The sequence below is a fragment of the Heterocephalus glaber genome, unplaced genomic scaffold (assembly GCF_053883595.1).
Source record: "Heterocephalus glaber isolate CG9 unplaced genomic scaffold, H.glaber_assembly_v1.0 deba00000943, whole genome shotgun sequence".
Taxonomy (NCBI): Eukaryota; Metazoa; Chordata; class Mammalia; order Rodentia; family Bathyergidae; genus Heterocephalus; species Heterocephalus glaber.
The window spans coordinates 7,918,600-7,933,677 of record NW_028258175.1 but is presented as its reverse complement, the minus strand read 5'-3'; the positions used below and the strand labels follow the sequence as shown (position 1 = coordinate 7,933,677).

General features: G+C 39.9%; 2 protein-coding genes across 9 annotated transcripts in view; both read right to left on the bottom strand.

The window, feature by feature from the left end:
* Nucleotides 1-8,606, bottom strand: part of Thumpd1 (THUMP domain 1 NAT10 acetyltransferase adaptor) — a 28,641-nt gene extending 20,035 nt beyond the window's left edge. For 7 of the 8 annotated variants that reach the window (XR_015450391.1, XR_015450392.1, XR_015450393.1 and 4 more), the window contains exons 1-4: nt 8,282-8,606; nt 6,002-6,173; nt 4,796-5,044; nt 3,705-4,134 (exon numbers count right to left, since the gene is read on the bottom strand). Coding sequence is in view for 2 of the 8 variants with exons in the window: in XM_087208896.1 (XP_087065022.1) it covers nt 3,722-4,134; nt 4,796-5,044; nt 6,002-6,173; nt 8,282-8,512 (1,065 nt within the window). In the remaining 6 variants the exon portion in view is untranslated. Of the gene's footprint in view, nt 1-163; nt 4,135-4,795; nt 5,045-6,001; nt 6,174-8,281 lie in introns of those variants that run through there. The other variant, XM_087208897.1, reaches the window with a different exon arrangement.
* Nucleotides 8,607-8,639: 33 nt separating this feature from the next.
* Nucleotides 8,640-15,078, bottom strand: part of Eri2 (ERI1 exoribonuclease family member 2) — a 74,997-nt gene continuing 68,558 nt past the window's right edge. Inside the window, exon 9 of the mRNA XM_087208890.1 lies at nt 8,640-8,826. Within this exon, the coding sequence (XP_087065016.1) occupies nt 8,809-8,826 (18 nt within the window). The 3' untranslated portion in view covers nt 8,640-8,808. The remainder of the gene's footprint in view (nt 8,827-15,078) is intronic.

Here is a 15,078-nt window from a genome sequence, read left to right as displayed (position 1 = left end):
ATTAATTATTCAAGAGCAATTAATAAATTTTTTATAGCTTTACTTTTTAGGATCACATACATGACCTTTTTTGATCCATAATTTGACATACAAACATTTTTAATGATACATATACTGTAAAGCAAGAGATCTACTAAGAGGCAGAAAGAAAAAGTACAGAACATCAATCTTTAGGGAACAACTTTATTTTGATTTTTCTGAAAATATCAGGAGCTATAAAAACAAGCGGAATATCTGGCTATACCAAAAGCAAAACACAAGTAAAAATAACACTTGAAAACCGTGTTAGAAACATGTTTTGAAACATGAAGTTTAACCCTTTTCTCTTTAGAGCAAAACAAGTCATAAATCATAACACAAGTTGTTTAACTGCTACAATTTTAATTAAAACATTGAAAGAACGAAAGGTACCCAATTTCCACCCTCTCATCATTTATAAAATATGATCAAATGTCAGTGAAAATAAACAGCTGATACATTCAAAAGCAAATCTTTTAATGAGTAAATGAAGATTTTAACAAAGCATAGTACTTATGTTGGGAAAAATAGCTTGTGTCACACTCAGATCTTACCACATACAAATATTTACAAATGGCAAGAAAAATAATAAAATCAAAATCTTTCTGTAGAGTAGAAAGAAATCCAGTTATGACAAACTTCTTCCCAGAGTCCCCTTGTCTTGCACTATCAAAATAAAGTATCTGTCTTAGAGCATGTCTGAAGAAGGCACCAAGATCCATCCTGTCCTCCCAAAGGAGACTAATTACTACTCTTACCCTTTCGATATGACTTCAGCATCATTAAGAGTCAACATTCCGGGGTGGGTGCAGTAGCACACACCTGTAATCACATCTACTTGGGAGTCTGAGGCAAGAGTATCACAAGTTCAAGGCCAGCCTGGGCAATTTAGTGAGTCTCAGAATAAAAAATAAAAAGCGAGAGATGTGGTTCAGTGGTGCAGTGCTTGCCTAGCATGCACAAAGCTCTGAGTTCATCCCCACAAAAAGAATTAACATTTAAATACCTGAAGATACCCAAGAAAGTACCAGTCCCATGTACATTAGCAAGGTCCTATGTATTTTCTGCCCCCCCCCCCATCCTTCTAGCCTGGTTTATCAGAGGCCCTCGATGAGAGTAGAAATGTTCGTATTCACTAGCCATTAAACTGATACAGCCACTTCAGCAGGAAGCCTTAACATCTGTACTGCTTCCTAACTTTTTAAAATTAAAGCACAGGGCCGGGGATGTAGCTCAGTGGCACCACACCTGCCTCACAAGCACAAGGTTCTGAGTTTGATCCCCAGCACCAAAACAAAAAAACAACAAAAATTTAAGCATAAACCCATCTCCAAATATTCTCATTCTAGAGTCAATCTCTTCCTACCTTTCTCAATCACTTTACCTGGGAGGAATCCTTACAAACACTTTTAAATTTAGGGAAGCCCTCATAGTGAGTGTGAACACTCAGCTGAAATTTCACAGAAATCCAGAACTGTCAGCTAGAGTGAAGTTTTCTTTCAGAGAGGAGAGGGAAATTCTACTTAATTTGGCCTTGCATTTCTTCCAGGTAGGTTTCTGTAAGCCTTGAGACTTCTGTATTCTTCATTCTCTCTTGTTTTTTGTTTTTTAGACAGTCTTGTTATGTAGTTCAGGCTGGCCTCGAACTACGCAGTTCAGACTGGCCTCTCGCAGCCATCCTCTTGCTGTATTCTTCATTCTCATATGGAAATTACTGCAGAAAACATTTTAAGAGTCCCACTGTTGGGCTGGGGATTTAGCTCAGTGGTTCCACCATCTGCTCCACAAGCAAAAGGACCCGAATTTGATCCCCAGTACCAAAAACAAAAACAAAAACAAAAACAAAAGAGTCCCACTGTCAACTCTTAAAATGAATTTTTCAGAGTCAGCTTTCTTCTAAGATTCTTATCACTTTCAGGAAAAAAAAGCTTTTTCTCTAGAATCTTGCAGAAACTTGTTCATTTATACAAGTTGGCAATGTCTGCTAAACAGGCAGACATTCTAAACAGTTCCTGTGGCCACTCTTCATTTTCAAAGCACTCAGCAAGACCCACTGTTTCCATGTAAGTACCCCGACAATTCACCTTTCTACTCAAATACACTCCAAGGACGCTTCCTCTGAGAAATCACTAGGTCTCTGTATATAGCAAGAGGTTTATTGCTCTTTGGCCAGGTTTTAATCAGGGGATTTTTTTTTTTAATAATGTGGCATAAACAGGTCTTCACTGAAGTTAACCACTTCTGTAGCATTTTTTTGAACTTTCCTTATTTCATCTCCAATTTTTGGTATCAGTATCTCTGTGAAAACAACCAGTGTGCTATAATGTCAACATCAGGATTTCTTTTCTTTTTAGTGTGGAAGAACTGTCACATAGCCAACCACTAATGGAATACCAGGAGTATAGCTGACAGACATTTGCTTTTCAGGTATGAACACACAAATTTAAATACATATTGGTCTTGGTTTTGTGAGACTCATTGCAGCAGAAGATACTGTTTTAATTCTACCATCATTTACAAATCTGACAAGTGTTACAGAATAAAAAATATTCATGAAATTTGTTGATGTATTAACCCAGATAAGAAGGCTGCTGCTTCCTAATTACACAAAGCCTCTCCTTAATACGTGATGCATCCTTAGTAAATCGACTTAATACAGTGAGAGTAAAGTGATTTCAATTTCTCGTACTTGTTCCAGCATTTTAATGTTGGTATTAAAGTTTCATTAACTATGTACATTTTTCTTTGCTGGGATCTGCTACCAAATAATTTGCTTCCTAAACCTTTTCACCGAATGGGATTTTTTTTAAACAAAAGCTTTATTCTGTTTTGATATTCAAAAAGCTATTTAAAGTAATCAACATCCTTGTCAAACAACTGTGATTTAGTTGCAAGCCACAGACAAAGCACAATGAATAGGACAACTCTGATTAAGAGCGCATATAAAACCTGTGAGAAGTAGCTTTCACTGAAGACAGAATTGCTTCATATCTCTTGCTGTACTAGTACTGTATATAGCAATAACTCAGAAGATTGTAATTCTTCATCACTAACCTTACCAAAAATGTCCATAGGTCTATGCCTAGAATGATCTATTTCTATCTCCCACCTTGGCTTCAAAAATTGCAGCAATGGATTATCATATTTGCTCATAACAAACATTAATGAAATATATACAGACATAACGAAAGAAGAGAAACACAAAAGTACAAAACCATCACAAAACAATTCACTTCCAGCCTACATAATCCACATTTCTGCAACGTTTACAACAAAGTGGCAGGAGACAGCTGAGCTGTGGCACCTAAAATTTTGTTCTTTCCTTAGAATGCAAATGTCCCTCTGCTTTTCTACTTCTCAGAGTTCAGAGCTTCTTGTAAGTTGGCTGGCACAGCACAAGGAGCAGGTGAGGAAGGTCATCAGGAAGGACAGGCAACATCGCCCTCCTACCAGCCTCCCCTGTGACAGCACACGTACACGCACGCACGCACGCACGCACGCGCACACACACACACACTGCCATACAGGGCTGAAAGAGCTCTACAGAAACTGTTACCAGGGACAAGGGATCACTGCTCATTATTGTGAGAACAGCGCTATGCAGCACACCAAGGTCAAAATACTTACATCACAATTTTATAAGGAACCCCAGTACTATCTCACAGAATCTGGGTTGAGAAACCCACCTGACACAGAATGACTCCTATGAGAGGTCATTTTCATTTGACTTGGATCCTTCCTGGATTTGACGGTGTGGTTCAGGTTTATCGCCTCCCTCACACTCCACTTGGGTCTCAGAGCTTGGTTTTGTCTCCCCCAGCTCCTCCTCATTATTCTGTGGCACCACCTGCTGGTTACTTTCCCCTTCTTTTGGGTCATTCTGATTTAATTTGTCATCAGTTTCCAATTTTGCTTCTTTCTCATTTCCCAGCTTTGAGGGAAGCTGTGATGGGTCTTTAGTAGTCTTCACCACCTCCTGAAGATTATATTTTCTGAACAATACGTAATCTTTCACAACACTCAGGCAACAGACAGCTTTGATGATTTCAACTACCACCGTGTATTGTGGATTGGTGAGATCCACTTTATTTTCTGAATTCAGACTGCCCACAATTCCTGTAGCAAAAAGAGAAACATTTAGGCTGAGGATACCATTAAGCTTGATGGATACAAAAAATTTTCATCTCTTCCTTTTTGGGATGTTAAAACAGAATATATATTGGTTCATTCTTCTTTGTGGACTTCAAAATTCCCAGAATCCTATTAAATAAATACAAATGAAATTCTGGGACATTTAAGAATACAGTTGGCCTGCCAAATCTATAGATCCCACACACAGATTCAACCAACTTTGAATCAAAATATTTGGGAAAAAAATTGTGTCTACACTAAATATATAGATTGTTTTCTTATTATTCCCTGAACTATATAGTATAACTATTTAGTGTATTAGGTATTCTGTATAACCTGGTAATGACTTAAAGTCTATGAGAAAGATGTGCATAGGTTATATGCAAATACTACACCATTTACAGAAGAAACCTGAGCATCCACAGATGCTGGTATAGTTAGGGGATCATGAAACTAATCTCTCATAGGTACTAAGAGATGACTTATTTTCCCAAAGCTTGACCAAAGACTGTACCAGAAAATCTCCTATCTACCATGTTGAAATCAGTTAGGTTTGGTACTTTAATATACTTGTATACTGAAAAGTATCCTTAAACATAAGTGCTTATCATTGCACACTTACATAAAATCACTAAGGGAAACACACCTGCCAATTCTTTGATAACTTCTTCTCTATTCATGTGGCTGTTATTTCGAGATTTGTAGACAATCTGAAATGTCCCTTTGTTTGGGGCTTTAAACCAGGGTTCCAAAAATGTTTCTGCGTATTTTTTCATATCTTCTAAGAAAGCTTTGCATGTGCCTGAGATGGGTAACATTCGTAAAATAACTCGAGTCTTCTTTTTCTTAGTTTTATACACATCCTGGAGAATATGATGCACCAATTTCTCTGGTTCTAAAAGAAAAAAAAAAATTCAGTACAGAACAAGTTTTCCCAACTAATTTCTTCTGTGCTTAATCTGTATCTAGTATTTTAAATTTCAGCATTATTACTGCTTTTTCTAAATATAATTGTTCAGTTTACAGATTGTGGAGTTTTTGTGATGTCCTGATTTATCCAACCACAACACCTTGCAATTACTGTTGTTTAGCCATAACAACCCCAGGGCCAGGGATTTAGCTCAGTGGTTCTGCCGCCTACCTAGCAATAACAACCCCCTCTGCCGCCCCTCCCCCCATATCAGGGATCAAACGCATGACCTTGTGCTTGCAAGGCAGGCGCCGTACCAGTGAGCTAAATCCCCGGCCCTAGCAATAACAACTTTTAAAAATAACAAGTTAACACCACACACCTTTTTACAAAAAGACGATGTGCAAATCATTTAAAATATTTAATGAATCCAGGAATAGAGTAGTCTAAATCTCAGAGTGAGAAGAATCCCAGAGCTGTATTATGAAGTAGTCACTTTCAGGCTTCATTCTGCCTGCACATAAATCAGTTTGGGGATGCTTACTGTTTGCAGCATTTTTAAATTAGATGACTACTTTTAAAAATGTGAGCACTTCACCTGATTTTCAACTTCTTGAAAAACTGAAAGATCTGGTTCTGTATTCCCAAATGGCAACTACTGGCGGGAGCTGAGTAGCCCCTGCTCCTCTCTGATAGAACATGCACTCTCATTCTGCTAAAGTTACAAAGTAAGCACAAAGCCAGATTTCCACTCTTGAACTAATGCTATGCCCTCCACCCCCAATCCACCTCTCCATGTGCCTAGTGCTTGCTAATACAATATAGAGGCTGCAATCCAGTGAGTAACACAGCCATGAAGCCAGTTAGTGGGCAATGTTCTCTGAGACAGGAGATGTCTGGATATTATAGTCAATTATCTTAAGGGATATTAGTCAGACACACCTATCCCAAGTGTCCTGATGAAGACTACATTATTTGCTCCACTCTCTACTGACTGGAATCTTCTTAGTCTCTTCTCTGTGGAAGCCTTAATGTCACCAACTTCCTTCTTCAAGGCAGCCTCCACATCATCTTCTCCCTCACTTCCAGAAAGCTGCTGATCCTTGTCTGTAAACTGTTTATATATAAAACCAATAAGCAGAAACGACACATCAGCTCATGCTTAAACACTGTAATTAACTACTGAGTGAAACCCCCAGTGGCAGTTGGCTCAATATTGACAATAAAGTTTTTTATTAAGAGATTGAGACAACACTCCCTCCAAAATGTGGAGGAAGAAGAGCTTCCTCAGGCTGTGGCTGGAGGCATCTTGACAGGAGAGGGAGGCACACAGGGAAATGTGCTCACCAGATGAAAGTCAGGGCACACCCCAACACCACCAACAGATATCTTTGTGCCTCACATGACTCTCTCCTTTTGTGAGATGAGAATCAAATACTTAACAGAATTAAAAACCCTTACTCCTGCTCTACTGAGGAACAGAACATGACGTTCAAGAACTTGCTCAAGGTCATACCACAGTGATATATGTATACTTGTTTACAGTAGCACAATTTATAACAGCTAAATCTTGGAAACAGCCCATATACCCATCAACAGATGAATGGATAAAGAAAATGTGGTACTGTATCTACATACAATGGAGTACTACTCAGCCATAAAGGATAAACTTGGGCCAGGGATTTAGCTTAGCGGTTCTGCCACCTGCATTGCAAGCACAAGGTCCTGAGTTGGATCCCCGGTACCAAAAAAAGGATAAACTTGAGTCATTTGTAGGAAAATGGACACACCTAGAGACCATAATGTAAAGTGAAATAAACAGGACAGACAAGTTTGAATATCACTGTTTCTCTTGTAAGAGAAACCCAAAGGGTAAAAAAAGAGCATAATGGAGGACAGATATTGGGAAGTAGGAAGAATATGTTCATATGGGAAGAGGAACATGGAGGGGGGAGGAGGAAGGAAAGTGAAAAGGAAAAAAAAAAGAATAGAAGGAAAAAATAGAAACAAAACTTTTGTAAGTGGGGAGGGGAAGAAGGATTAAAGGAAAGGAATGGGAAAAAAAGAAGACTCAAGATATATTATGAATAGGACACACATGTGTAAATACCAAATAGTTTCTCTGGTGTGAAAAGCTAAAAGTGTAAATAAGGATCAAAATGCACAACTGATATTGTGAAATAGGAAGATAAGGTCTAACGGGGTAGGGGAAGTGGGAGGGGTAGGAGAAAGGAAAGAAGGAAAAAGAAAAAAATATGAGAAAAAGAAAAAAATGGAAACAAAGTCTTTGTAAATAGGGAAGGGTGGAGGGGGTGAAGGGAGGGCAGGGGAATGGGGATAAAAATAAGAACCAAAATACTCATGTAAAAGTACAAGATCCCAATGATGACTGTAACTGTACTGTATACCTAAAATGTACCAGTAAACTTAATGGAAAAAATATATATACTATGTACAGGTACAAATTCCTTATGATGAATATGCTCAATGTAATGTATGAAAACACGTACTAATAAAAAACAGTTAAAAAAAAAACTCGTTTAAGGTATCAATGTAGATGGGATAGCTACCTGTTGTCCAGTTTTCTGACCTACCAATGGAGCTACCAACCAAGTACTAAGAATAACCGTGCACATTTAAGGAGCCTTTACCATGTACTATATTATGTATTTTTTTTTTTTAATCTATCTCAGCGGAATGAACTTGCTCATGCCAAAGTCCCACAGCCAGTAAATGATGGGACCCTCTGTACTCTCTCCTTCAATTAATTCCTCAGGGTATACATGTGTGTATGGTCCGGATTCTAAGGCAGTAACAGCATGATTTCCAAACCGTGACAGGACAATGAGATTTTAGGTAGTAATAGTACAAAAGTTTTTACTTTTTAAAATGTATTTTTATTTAAAATGAGGAAATGACTACTTCTGAGATATTACGGCTTACGGTAAACACATTACTACAGCCAAATTCAGAAGGTCGTCGCGAGAAGCAGATCTCCCGGCCCTCTGGAAGCATCAATGAATGAGCGCTAGCGTGATCAATTAAGAACCAGAACTTCAAGGCACAACAAGCGCAAGGGACCGCAGCCATCCCCGCGGGGGGGCAGGGGTAAGCCGAGGCCACGCCCCTGCCGCGCGCAAGCGCAGAAAACCAGTTGATCTTCCAGCGTCCCTCCTCCCTTTAAAGGCCTTCGGGCCGGCTTGCCTACGCCTGCACCAATACCTTTTCGGGCCCGTACAAGTCATCGCCGTATTCGTTGAGCAGGCTGTAGGCCTCCTCCACGCATTTGCGTTCGTTCATATTGCAGGTGATGAGGATCCCCTGCACCCCGGGTTCCAGCTGCCGCGGCCCACCCGCATCACAGCGCCGAGCCCGCTTGGCCTGCACGTACTGAGCCTTGCCTTTGCGCTTCCCGCCCCCGAGTTGAGGAGGCTGCTGGACTGGGGCCGCCATAGCACGCGAGAGCGGAGCCGAACGAGAAAAGTGTTTCTCCACGATTCTCGGCGTTGCCACCCGGGCGACGCGCGCTGATGACGTCAGACGCGCGTTCCCTCCCTACCCCGCCTCCGAGCCGCCTTACCTGCTGCGCCGGGTCCTAGAGCCGGTCCTCTGCCCATGGTAGAGAGGTGGTAGCAAGAGGCCACAATGTCCAAGTGAAAAGATGTTGGCTCGTTATAGGAAGAACCGTTTGGTACCTTGTGGAGCAGATGAAGATTCTCTCTTTTATTCTGATCCGCCTGTTCACGTATTTATAGGGGTTTATCAGCCTACAAGGGAGAAACTGTGTAAGTTAGTTTAGATTCTTTTTCTCTTCTTAACCTTCAAGGTTACTGCCACTTAAATTGTTCTTGTATTTTTGGTACAGAATCCACCTTGGCCCTGAACACAAATAGGAGACACTCCGATTCTCCTGTTTTGAACTTGCACTGTAGCCAGGATTTCCTGCCTTATTCTTTTCCTACCCAGCATCTTCAGGGAATAGATGCCTGAATCCTGGGCTCCCTTGCAGGCTGGTAAACCCTCCTAAATGTACATGAAACAGGTGGATCAGAATAAAAGGGAGCATTTTCATCTGCTTCACAAGGTACCAAATCGTCTTTCCTATAACGCCAACATTTTTTTTCCTCACTTGATTCCTAATACCTTCTGCCTTCAGAGTTGGTATCTTGTTTGATTACAAACCTAGATCCACAGTCAAGCTAGGTTCAAATCTGGCATTTCCCTGCCCTGACTATGAGACTCTGAGGGAGTTGCCCAAGCCAAGTTTCAGTTTATTCATTATCTAAAAAATGTTAATGGATATATGTGTGTGTGCATATATATGAGTGAATAGGAAAATTCAGTGAGATCAAGCATGATAAGTGCTTAGGTCATGTTTACTGTTTGGCTCACGTGAAATTAAAAATAGCTGTTCTGGGGCTCAGTTATGACTCACAGAAACCTATTTTTGGAGGTACCAGATCACTGTCAATCTAAACCCCTAAGCTCATTGTCTGCCTCCTAATGTCTTATTTTAATGGTTCTTTTATATGTGTGATTGAAGGCTAAATTTAATGCTTTTAGGAAGGAGGCTAGAAGGGAAATAAATTTTAATAATCAAATAGTGTAAAAGAAAATAAGATAAAATACATAATACCTGCATGCCTAACCTCTGCCAACTTACTGTCTTACATCTGATTGAATGACTTCCCAAGTCTTTCATTGGCTATGAAGCTTGACTGACAGCGCTTGTCACACTTATACTTTCATCACACTCACGAGCTGTGTAAAAAACTCAACTAACAGCCTGACCTCTCAGGTTGGAACCTGACTTTGAACCCATGTGGACCTGGGGCTCTCCCTGGAGACCAGGGGCTGTCACACTTGCCCTGGCCTTTGTGCACCTACATGCACCCTATTTGGGTCCACTGGCTGTGCTGAAATTCTCACCCCTGTCGCTGCAAATTTATTTCATCCCAGCATCAATGGAATTCCAGTTTTGACAGGTGTGCCTCTCTAAAGCCAACACTGCATTCTGTGGGTCTAGGTTCTTGAAGGCAAAGCAAATTGAATCTCTATCTCCTATTTTAAACTCTCTACAGGCATGAGTCTTTCTCCTCAAAACCTTTTCTTGTGTTTTATGGGTACTTCCCACTCCTTTGAGATTTGGTTAAATAACGTCTTTAAATTTAATTGCTTTATTTAGTTCTACTTCTTTGAGTACTGCTAGATCATACTCCTGCTTCTACCTCAGTGCTCCAAGGAATGAATCTCCAGTGGTAGACCCTCAAACAGTTTGATAATTTAGAGACATACTTCCACTTAAAATTCACATCATACTATGTACTATATAATCCCGCAATACATAACACCAGTCTTGGATAAACACTAATGTAATACTCATAAATATCAGAGTAGATAAAATATGTGTTTAAGAGTCCGTGTTGATTGGAATTTTGACACTCTTTTGGCACAGATGAAGCCTAAATAGGAATGATTTACATAAGTATTCAGGTTGAAGAATTCATATTTAAAGTAAAAACCAGAGGAAAGCCAATGAATTCAATACAGCATTCAATGTATAGATAAACAGAAGGACAAATTGATTAAGAACATACTTGAGCCAGACAGTCCTAGGTTTAAATTCTGAGTTCACCATTTTTCTAGCTCTGGTGATCTTGGTTGGGTAAGTTAACCATTCTAACCCTCATTCTCCTCATCTGTAAAATGGGAATAGCCATAATATGTACCTTATAGATCATTGTGAATGTTGCATAAAATAATTTGTCTCAGCCAGGTGTGGTGGCATACACCTGTAATACCAGCACTCTGGTAGGCTGAGGCAGGAGGATTGCAAGTTTGAGCCCAGCCTAGACAACTTAGTGAGACCTTATCTCAAAAATGAAAAAAGGGCTGGGGATGTAGCTCAGTGTGAAAGCCCTGGGTTCAATTTCCAGTACAACAAAAAATAATGTCAATCACACATACAAATATTCAATAAATTTTAGCTGCTGTTAATGTAAATGTTAATAACTGGAAAGTTGGGTGAGTATAATTTTTATTTTAAAAAGTTGAGGTTAAGACCCAAGCTTTTTATGTTGGTCAGTTTGCTTTGATATATGTCTAGCTACTCCTGTTCTTCAGTATCCAGGAAATACTTTATTGTATCCAAATGTATTAACATTGAATGATTTACAAGATGTATTGTAGGTTTTTTTTTTTTTTGGTACCAGGGATCGAACTTGGGTCCTTGTGCTTGCAAGGCAAATGATGGAACCACTGAGCTAAATCCCTGGCCCTGCAAGATGTATTGTAAAACCGGGTGGCAGATCTAAGTGAGAACCAAATCAGGTTTTAATAATGAATATATATGTGCATATATATAATACACATGCACACAAGTATGCATATATTTTAATCGTATACCTATTATAAATGATGAGTAAGACTTCTGTTTTTCCGTACTTCTCAGCTAAAGACCCAAGCCAAAGATTATGAGGTACTAAGTCCTTGCCCTTGACAATCCTAAAGACAGCTGTCAACACAGACTAAGAGAAGCAACTAAGTTTGCAAAAAGGTGACTCAACTGTCCCTGCTACTCAGTTCCATGGCCACAACCCCGTGCTTCTCAGCTTACTTAAGAAACCTGGGGAGTGAAAAGAAGGGAGTGTTCTAACACCTTGTGCTGAGAGGGACACCAAGAGGCTCCCTCATAAAAGTTACAGAGATTGGCTTTATACCTTGATTGTGATCCCCGTGTCCTGTAAAGTACAACAGAGGAGAGGCCTCCAGCCCATGTAGGGAATTTCCAGAAATGTGTGACCCTCTGGTGCCTCACAGACCCCCACAGACAGCTGGGGTTGCACAGGTAGAAACCACAGACAGAGGATTCAGTGTAGGAAGCACACTTACCCTAATCTTTTTGGCTTACCCTCAACAATGGAGGATCTGGCTCTTGAAGGAAGAGGGGAAGGTGTCTGAGAGACAGATAAAGTCTCCTGATTGCATTCTAGGTACTAGAATGGGAGGGGCAGAAAGGTAGACAATGCCCCTGTGCCACTGTAGGTCTCCAGAAGCACAGGTTAGGTTTATGCTGAGGAGAGGGGAGCATGTGCCATGGACACTGAATTTGAGATTAAAATGTTTGAGTGGACCAACCTTTTTTTGTGGCTTGTTTGTTGTTTTTTTGAGACAGGGTCTCACAATGTGGTTCAGGCTGGTCTTGAACTCACTATGTAGCTCAGGCTGGCCCCAAACTCATGGTGACGCTCCTGCCTCAGCGTCTCGAGTGCTGGGACTACAGGTGTGCACTATTAAATGCACAAACTTGAGTAGGCAAACTTGAAAATGGTTGGGAAGGTGTGGGACATACCAAGAGTTGATGAAGGGATTGAAAAGGAATAGTAGGTACAGCAAGGAAAATTAGAAATTGGAAAAACCCCTAAGTTTTGAGTTAAAACTTGTTTGAAAAACTAGCTACATCTGCAGCCCTTTTTTTATTTGAGACAAAATCTTGCTAATTCACTACTTAAGTTGCCTAGGCTGGGCTTCAGTTTGTGAGCCTTTTCACTCAGCCTCCCAGAGTACTGGGATTATAGGCATGTAACACCATGCCTGGTTCACTCTTTTTTTTTTTTTTTCTTTTTTTCTTTTTTTGGTACCAGGCATCAGACTCAATACCCGGCCCTCACTCTTATTTTGATACAGGGTCTTGCTGTGTAGACCAGACTGACTGTGTGATCCCCTTGCCACAGCTTTGCAAGTGGCTGGGATTACAGATGTGTGCCACCATACTGGGTGGCATTTCTCATTTTTTCCTGGGTCCACAGCTAAGCTAATTTCTTAAGACTCCTTGAAGTGAAGCCATGAAAATGAAGGTAAGGGTCATACATGTTCTTCCAGGACTAAATTCATGAGCTCCTTCAAAAACTCTCAATTTCTCTCAATCTCTCTCTGTCTCTCAATTTCTCTCTCCCTCCCTTCCTCCCTTCTCCCTCCTCTCTTTCTCCTCTTTTTCTGTTCACTGACAGATTTCAGAGGATCCAACCAGGACTCTTAAGAAGCCTAGCAGATAGTGAAGCCTATGAATATAGAGATCCTGACTCACTACTTGGAGAGCAACCCAGGAAAGACCAGCAAGCAGGAATGTTTGAACTTTAGATTTGTTTGTTTCTGCAGCCTAGTGTGGGACAATTTGGCAAATACACTGGGAATTTAGAGTTTGTTCAGAATGTCTTTACTATTTTTATTAGAACCTTATTTTCCATAGAGATTATGAACACTGTCATTTAGATAAATTAAGAGACCAGGAGGCATCATAATGTGGCAGAGAGTTTTGCAATCAGATCTTAGTAGTCCAGTTCTGTTACTTTCTTTGTGGAATCAGTGGCAAATCTTGGACCAGTGGCCAGACTGCTGTTTTCCTTCCAGAGCACCATGAAATACTTCTCTCTCCTTACAAAATGTATGTGAAATAGAATTCAACATTCTTCTTTTCATAACTTAAAACATGGCTGACATAGTTCTATAAAGCTTTTTCCTTGCCTCAAAAGCAGAAGGACCCGAGTTCGATCCCTGGTACCAACAACAATAAAGCTTTTTCCTTTTCCTGTAGAAGTGTTTACACATTTTTTTTTCTTTTTATAGGAGGGTTTTTTTTTATTTGCTGCTTAAATTGTTTGGAGGAAAAAGTCATAACTTCAAATGATTTTATATTTGAGAAGATATTTAGTCAACCTTGCCTAGTGCCAGTAAGACAGAAATCCAGGAGCAACTGACAGACTATTCTGCTCTCCCTTTTGATTTAATTAGGCTATTTCCATAAAACACCCCCCAAGCTCTCTGAAAATGATAGAAAAGCTTGGTGGGCTCAGAGGTCTGATATTTTCCCTCTGCTTATTTGCACCAGAATTGGTCTATGTGGGAGCCATGAGCTCTTGGGAAGAACGTTAATGGAAAGATGGGGCCTCATAACACATCAGTTATGTTCCCTTGCCTTTTTCTTCATTTCCTTCCCTTAATGATTTTTTGAGGTAGTCAAAAACCAAGCTTAGCCATCATTTCAACATGTTCATTGTTAAAAATCTATGATCCAGACAAACTTATTCTAGGTATCATCAAACAACTTAGCCTTATGGTAGAAGGATATAACCCTTCTAACAGTTACTGTTGAGCTGCCTGACTTATTTCAAGGTCATTTGCTCTTTACTACACTTCGTTTTCCCATATAAAAAATGAATTAGTGCTGCTTATCATACAGAACTGTTGTGAGAAATACACACACACATACACACACACACCTATTTGTATGTAACACTGGGCATATGGAAAACATTCAAGAAATAATAACACTCTTTTCCACATAAGGAATGTTTCCTAGTGAGGGATAGTTCCTTTTTCCTCATTGTTGTTTTTGTCTTAGGATAAGAGGAAACAGATGAGAAAATGATATGTTAGTAGAATCTCTCAAAAGCTTGATCATGGCTAGGATATACATTTATTTATAGTATTTGGGCTCTTCTTAACACAAGTGAGTATGAGAATGGTCTGATAGCTCAGGTCAGAATCTTTCCTAAAGGAAGACTCAGTTGTACTAGGCTAGGATTAAACCTGGGCTGGGTGTGGAAGGAGGTTTCTTTTCAGTTGAGTGCTGGAGAAGAAAAGCTGATCCTTTCCCAGAGATAAATGGAGAGCCTCATGAAATAATGGTCATAGGTAATGGTTACCTATAGTTGTATTGGGCAAAAAGCCGATAGAGCTTTATGATGAAAGGATTAAGTTAATGATTTACATAATAAAAAGAGAGATAACTAGATATTATTTTCCTGATGTGATGTAATACAAATTGTACAATACTATTTATGCAATCATTTTGGCAAAAATTGATCAAGCCTCTAGATTATATGTAGTAGGTAAGCTTTTTTTTTTCTTTTTTGGTACCGGGGATCAAACTTGGGACCTTGCGGTTGCGAGGCAGGCGCTGGAACCACTGAGCTAAATCCCCGGCCCCAAAGTAAGCTTAACTGTGTTATCCTGATTGG